The sequence below is a fragment of the Gossypium arboreum genome, chromosome 7 (assembly GCF_025698485.1).
Source record: "Gossypium arboreum isolate Shixiya-1 chromosome 7, ASM2569848v2, whole genome shotgun sequence".
NCBI classification, from domain to species: Eukaryota; Viridiplantae; Streptophyta; class Magnoliopsida; order Malvales; family Malvaceae; genus Gossypium; species Gossypium arboreum.
The window spans coordinates 7,028,115-7,034,958 of record NC_069076.1 but is presented as its reverse complement, the minus strand read 5'-3'; the positions used below and the strand labels follow the sequence as shown (position 1 = coordinate 7,034,958).

Here is a 6,844-nt window from a genome sequence, read left to right as displayed (position 1 = left end):
TTAATTAAATTAATAGTTTGTCTTTCGCTTGGATAAAGAAGTGTTGAAAAAAAAGAGTTGAATTTTAATTTTAAAATTTATATTTCAAAACTCAAATTTAGAATTTTCAGTAATAGGATAAATAAGTACAATTTAATAAATTTTGTGTATTATTTTAGTTTACCGCTTTTTACTTAAATCTTTGATTTTTTTATCCTGATTAATACTTAAAAAAAGATTTTTTTGTGTGACCAAAATGAAAGTGATTTAAAAATTAGGTGACAAAAATGAAAGTACAAACATGATGTGGCATGTACAATTAACTGTTGTTAGATATTTAATCCTTGGGCAACTAAAATGAAAAAACTCCAAAAGTTACCAAATTGTAAGGATTTAATTTTGAATGACCAAAATAAAAGCACCCTAAAAGTAGGGTGACCAACTAGGAATTTTACCCTATTTTCTATCCGTAGTCTAGTTTTTTAGGGCTACGCGGTCTTGTATTCCATTTCCTTCACATTCCCTCTATCCAAACAAACACGTAGTCTTGCTCTCATGCGCAACGTTTTGGATCCACTTTGTCTTTTTGCAAGCCGCATCTAGCAGCTAGCCGAAGTTAGTTCCCCATCTCCCTATTCTATATCATGGGTTTTCAAATATCTAAGCTCACATTTTAAGGTTTGTAAGAAAGTCATCGTTTTTCAGTTTTATGTGAATCAATCCTTTATAAAAAAGGGGAAAAAAAAAATCTGTTTCTCACAATGTCAGCAAGCATCAGCCTCATCTGTTGCAACTTCTCTTACGTACCTCAAAACTCTTCCAAGTTCAAAACTTTAATCCGAGCTAGAAACCTTAGCCAACAAAGTCCTTTACTTTCCAAAAGATCCTCAAATTCCTCAGTCTTCCTTAAACTCAACAACCGTATTGCCTTAGTTTCCCCATTTCAGCAAAAGGGTGTTCTTCAAATATGTCAAAGTTCCTTAAACACCCAGAATTCTGAAGAAGAAGCGGGTCAGGATAAAGGGCTCTCGGTTGATAATGGCAAAGAAGGAAGGGATTGGACAACCTCGATTTTGCTTTTTGTGTTGTGGGGTGCCCTCATGTACTATGTTTTCAATCTCTCACCGAACCAAACGCCGGTATTTTCCGAACCCAACTTTTTTTTTTTTAATGGTAAACGCCTTTGTTGGGTTCCTTGATTTGAAATTGGGATGGAAATTCCTAAAGCGACTTTCATTGCCCAAAATAACTTGAGTTTCTTGGATGTTTTAGTATTCTGATTTATATGCCGCTTTTCCTTTCCTTGCTGTGATTATTGTTGATCATTTTCTGAACTGAAATAGTAATGCAAAAAGCTTGGGTTTTAAATTTTATGGTCATTGGTTACTCATTGTTCTCCATGGAGTTTCTTCAAAGGCTTTTTGGCAGTTTAAATATTGCATTTCCCTTTGCTGTATTTGTATTTGCATTCATTTGTGGCCTTTTTGTTTGTCTTTTTGGTGCTACTTTTAAGTGCGTTTATATGAAATGTTAATAGGACTGAACCGGTGCTGCCCTCATGTGATAGGCCTACCTAGCATAATAATAGTCTTCAATAACAAGTTTTTCAAAAAAATACTTAGTCCTTTTTGAGATAAGCTTTTTGATAGCTCTTAAACAACCTCCATTCATGCATTTCATGAAGGTAAATTATAAATTTTAAGTTTAAGAAGGTAATGTAGCATATAAACATGATGATATGATATCACATTCTCCTGATTATGCTGAAGGCTGACTGGCCGAGAGTTTACATATTAAGAAATTCTTGAAGTATCAGTCTAACATCTGCATTAAATCCCTAACATGGATTGTGACTCTTTGCAGTCAAGGGATATGTATTTTTTGAAAAAGCTTCTAAATTTGAAGGGGGATGATGGTTTTAGGATGAATGAAGTACTTGTGTCCCAATGGTACATAATGGGACTGTGGCCATTGGTGTACAGCATGCTGCTGCTTCCAACAGGCAGAAGGTACCACCAACTTCTCTTACTGCGTACCTTGTCTGAACCTCTTATCTTCATCATGTTATTTTAATTTCTGCTTTCTTTCTGCTTGAGAAGGTATAGATTATTGAAATGGATGATAACTGATTATATTTTCTTAGAAACAGAGCATGCAAATGGACTGAGGGACTTTGTAGGATAATTAGAATGGATGATGATTTAGTTTTGTTGCTATTTCTGAAGCAAACGTAATAGGATTGTGTGGTACTGGTCAAAGTAGCACACCATCTTGTAGGTCTAAACTTTTATGACTAGTTGGAGCCTAATGCAAGAGGGCACCCCCCCCCCCCCTTTTTTTTTGGTTCTTTGAAAGAGGCTATTCCTGAGACTTGAATCTATGATATCTTATTGTTGTGCAAAGATCCACACTTTCTTTAGTTAGCATAATTAGTTTAAATGGTCTAATTTTAGTTAATATTTTATATATTTGCAGCTCGAAAAACAACATTCCTGCCTGGCCGTTTCTAGTACTTTCTTTCTTCGGTGGGGTATATGCTCTTTTGCCATATTTTGTTCTTTGGAGTCCACCACCACCACCTGTTGATGAAAATGAGCTTGAAAAATGGCCTTTGAATTTTCTGGAATCAAAATTAACCGCTGGGGTAAGTACTTCTGTTTCACCCCCATATATAATTTCCTTGTATTGGATAGTTGAAACTATAACCAAGTTGTTCATTTCCATAAAATCTTTGGCCAAAACCTTACATTTTCGGCACATGAGAACTTCTGTTCCTCTAATCAGTGTTTAGTTCCAACCTTAAAACTTCATGTACTGCATCAACCATATAGCAGTTTGTTGGTACTATTTCATGAAAATCTTTGTAATTTATATATCTTAGCATCTTATTATTTCTTTGGATGAAATTACTGTCGCATGTCAGTCAGTATGCATGGGATTTCATTAAAGGCCCAAGTAGAGAAAGATTCAGCTTATAGCTTGATTTCTACTGATTTTTTTCATCTCATATCAAGTTGCTTAGTTGGTTGTCAATTGAAGACTGCTTTGAGGAAGTGTAAAAAATCATTTGAGATTAAAATAATAAAAAAGAAGAAGCATTATTTCATACCCACTGGCCCTGACTTCGTGTTTCTTTTCTCTCTAAACTTGCTTTATTTGTAAATGAGAAAAGTAATCCACTATCCAAACTCATTCTAGTTTGTCTCAAGTACTTTAGTTTTTAAGTTTTCTCTGATCTTATATTCAAGTTGAGTCCTTCAAGTATTGCAAATTGATTATAGGTTAGATGCTTAACATAAATTCCATCATGTGTACCTCAAAAACTGCCTACATGTGGACAACCTCAGAGGAGGTCGTCAACCTTGCATGGGGTTAGACAGGAAGAACATAACCATGTTAAGCATTCCACCTAAAATCAATTGGTAATAGGTGGGAGGTGGGAGGTCTAACCTGAATATAAGACCACAAAAAATCCAATACTAAAGATGTGGGATAACACAACTTAACAACTTCCTTTTCATTGATAGAAGTGGAAAACTTGTTGTGTGCTTGAACTTTTTGTTATGTGCAAAAAATGCAAACTAACTTCGTTGCACATCAGATGGTGCTTGCTGCAGGAATAGGATTAATAATTTATGCAGGTCTAGCAAATGCTGATATTTGGAGAGAGTTTTACCAATACTTCAGGGAAAGCAAATTTGTAAGATTGTCAATCTTTTGCTAGACCGTGATTCGTCATGATTGTCTTGTCAGTTTGTATATATAAATCTCATGGAACTTAATATATTCATGCTGGGAACCGAATCTCCATCTTGCAGATTCACATCATGAGCCTTGATTTTACTCTACTATCTGCCTTTGCCCCTTTTTGGGTTTATAATGATATGACTGCTCGTAAATGGTAAGCCAATATCGAGACTATTAAGCTCTTGCTTTGAATTTAAGGTTCAAGACCTCTATAAGAAGAGTTTATATGGCATGACATAAGTTATGAGAATGGTTTTCCTATTTTCAGGTATGACAAAGGTTTTTGGCTTCTGTCCCTATCATTGGTGCCAATCTTAGGTCCTGCTCTATATCTTGTCTTACGGCCATCGCTATCAGATTTACCTGTTACAGTTAGCAAAACTACATCCGAGTAAAATTAGAATTTAAGCTCCTCTATTTCTTCTGATGAACATATACCGACCATGGAAAGGGAAAAGCTCATAGTCCGAACAAAATGATAGAATTAGATAACAATTAGCGGCATCCCACTGCAAAATGCAGCTGGTGTCACATGATGAAGAGTTACAATCAGAAAATCATCACACAAAGTTTCCCACCCATATATGCATACATGCGTATATATATTTCCTTACAGCGATATTTTGCTGATTTATGTACTTTTGTATTGACTATTGATAAGAAAGGTTGCATGTTTATTTCTTGCTTTGCTCCTTGCGGTATGTAGGAACTTGTTTCATTTGCTTTGAGTGAAAGGCTATTTTCAATTCCAAACCTGTACGCACTTCTAACTAATATTTGACATTTCTCACATTCTTGCCTCGTGATATCTTAATATTATATGTATATGAACAATGTTAATGAATATTTACAAGAGGATAAACAATGGAGAGAAATCTGAACTCGATCTTTACTAAGAGCAATAAGATAGACATGGGATATCATTCATTGTTATTATAGATTTAGAAAAAATTGAATCCCTGTAGATGCATGAAACCATAACTGAATATCCACATATTACAGTTTTCTTCTGGTATTGGATGGTGCTATTACATTGTAGATTTGATATTTTGAGAATAAAGCTGGCAGAACATTAATCTCTAGCATATTTAAATGTCTAAACCCAAGCTAAACAAGCCAAATGGCCGGCCTCGGACTCTCCATGGTGACATAGTTGTTATCTTCTTCCGCTGTTGAAAATCCCCCATTTGACTTGCAACTCGACAAAATTAAGATGGACGTGTAAAAAATCTGGAAAAGTCATATTTTTCTTGTAATCATCGCTGTTTCAAAGATTAAAAACCAGTTTGTAAGTGATTCTATACAAAGCCATATTTGTCATAACTTCGCATTATTTGTAAAACAGGCTGCTGGAATGCTTAACAAGTTCCTGAATGTTCGAAAACTTGCCCCTTTCTATAGCCATGGTCGGCCTAAACCAGTGGCTCAACTTCAGCAAGAGCCAAGGGAGAATCAGGGGACCTCAGCTCTAAAGATTGTTCATCCTGGTGGGGTTGTCGAGTGCTATTACATGGCAATCCCTGCAGTTAATATAATGAAGAACTACCCATCTTTCGTACTAGCTAGACCAGAAGTTTTTAGGAGACCATGGGATTCATTGGTCCGGTCACATGAGATCCTCACTCCTGGTCAAAAATTCTATGTCGTCCCTCGTCATACTGTAAGAAAGCTTCGTCGAAGGATCAGAAAACCCAGTGGAGAAGTTTCAGTATCACAATCCTCCATTGATGTCTCCAAGTATGGTTCATCAAGCAAACAATTTGAAGTTAGTGATTCAAGTGGGATAAGTGGCTCATTTACTTGTAAAAGCAGGAACAAAAATGGAACAAAGAAACATGTAAGATTTGCAGGCGTTGACGTCATTAAAACCAGCAAGGATGAAGGCATTGCCATTACCGAAAACTCCAAGAAGAAATCTAATGTTGAGTTCCAGCAGCAGGGAGGGAAAGGGAAGTCGAGAAATGTCGTTTTATGGCAGCCACGGCTTCCGGCCATTAGTGAACGTCAAGGCCCTGGTGAATGATATGATTATCATATCTTTATCTTTAATCCAATTCAAATTTTCAAGATTATTCTGATGAACAAACAACCTTAATAAAAATAATAATGATATCTCACGAGGGTTTTTTAATGAAAATTCCTTTGTATTGGAGAATTAAATCTTGTTTTGGGAGTAATCAAATTTGCTGTTTTAAAATGGAACCTCTTGTTCCCATGCCATTGGCAGCTTATACTAATTTTAATTCTTGTATTGGAAACATTATAAGTTTAGTAGTATTATATTTAACATTTTAACATGATATATTTGGAGTTTTTCTTTTGTTTTTGGCGGATTTTAGAGCAAAGATTAAAAAACGGCAGAAAAGCAAGACAGCAATACCTGTCTATACAGAACAGCAGCTTCACAGCCTTGAGAAAGAACCCTGAAAATAGAAATGGGCATGTCCAAGAGGAGGCACCAGCAACTCCAATGACTGTCGTCAGGAGTGCCATCAAAGACCAAGAAGAAGAGACTTGGATTGGAACCAACAAAACCTTATAGGAGAGCTTTCTGAGAAGCTGATAGCTGGAGACCTTGAGGCCAAATTAAAGCTACTAGAGATAAAAGAAAAGTTGTGAGAAAATAGTACGGTAAGACACGTACAAAGTTTGCAGCTGCGCTGCTGGATTGATTTTCATTATGTTTTCCAAATGAATATTTTGGGTGAGAATCTGTGGGAAAAGAATGTTTCTCGATGCATTCAAGATCTCCATACAGATGCTTAAATTCATGCTCTAGCTGTTGTGTTGTGCAACAGCTTGCACACTTGGCGGATAACATTGGTGCGAGTTATCTGGCAAACAAACTAAACGGCAGACTATCAGTTGGCGAACTATTGAGCAGAAAGCCATTGGTAGACTATCTGGTGGACTGTTAAAATGTGAATAAGACTCACGGATATACAAAACATAAATTGTCTTGCGGATTGACATGTGAGTTGCGATGCTGCGGACTATTCCGAAACTTTGATACAAGCTAACAAGTTGTCAACTTGTTAAGAAAAGTTATAAGATTATTTTATTTATCTTTATTTTGATAGGATAATTTGAGTGGTGCTGATTAGACAAAAATCAGTGG

At 35.9% G+C, this 6,844-nt stretch overlaps 1 protein-coding gene and 1 long non-coding RNA gene across 3 annotated transcripts; one reads left to right on the top strand and one right to left on the bottom strand.

Annotated features, from left to right (window-relative positions):
• The first annotated feature begins 491 nt into the window (after nt 1-491).
• LOC108466219 (uncharacterized) lies at nt 492-4,479 on the top strand. The gene is made up of 6 exons (XM_017766566.2): nt 492-1,118; nt 1,843-1,988; nt 2,455-2,623; nt 3,581-3,679; nt 3,798-3,880; nt 3,995-4,479. Exons 1-6 carry the CDS (start codon nt 741-743, stop codon nt 4,119-4,121), a joined length of 1,002 nt encoding a protein of 333 aa, XP_017622055.1. The 5' UTR covers nt 492-740; the 3' UTR covers nt 4,122-4,479.
• A 187-nt stretch (nt 4,480-4,666) lies between these two features.
• Nucleotides 4,667-6,536, bottom strand: LOC128295526 (uncharacterized). Of its 2 annotated transcripts, XR_008286017.1 has the most exons (3): nt 6,107-6,536; nt 5,623-5,738; nt 4,667-5,457 (listed from the first exon to the last, which is right to left on the bottom strand). It is a non-coding gene; the product is annotated as an uncharacterized LOC128295526 (long non-coding RNA). The 2 variants fall into 2 exon arrangements; XR_008286016.1 differs by having other exon boundaries at nt 4,667-5,738.
• Nucleotides 6,537-6,844: the final 308 nt, after the last annotated feature.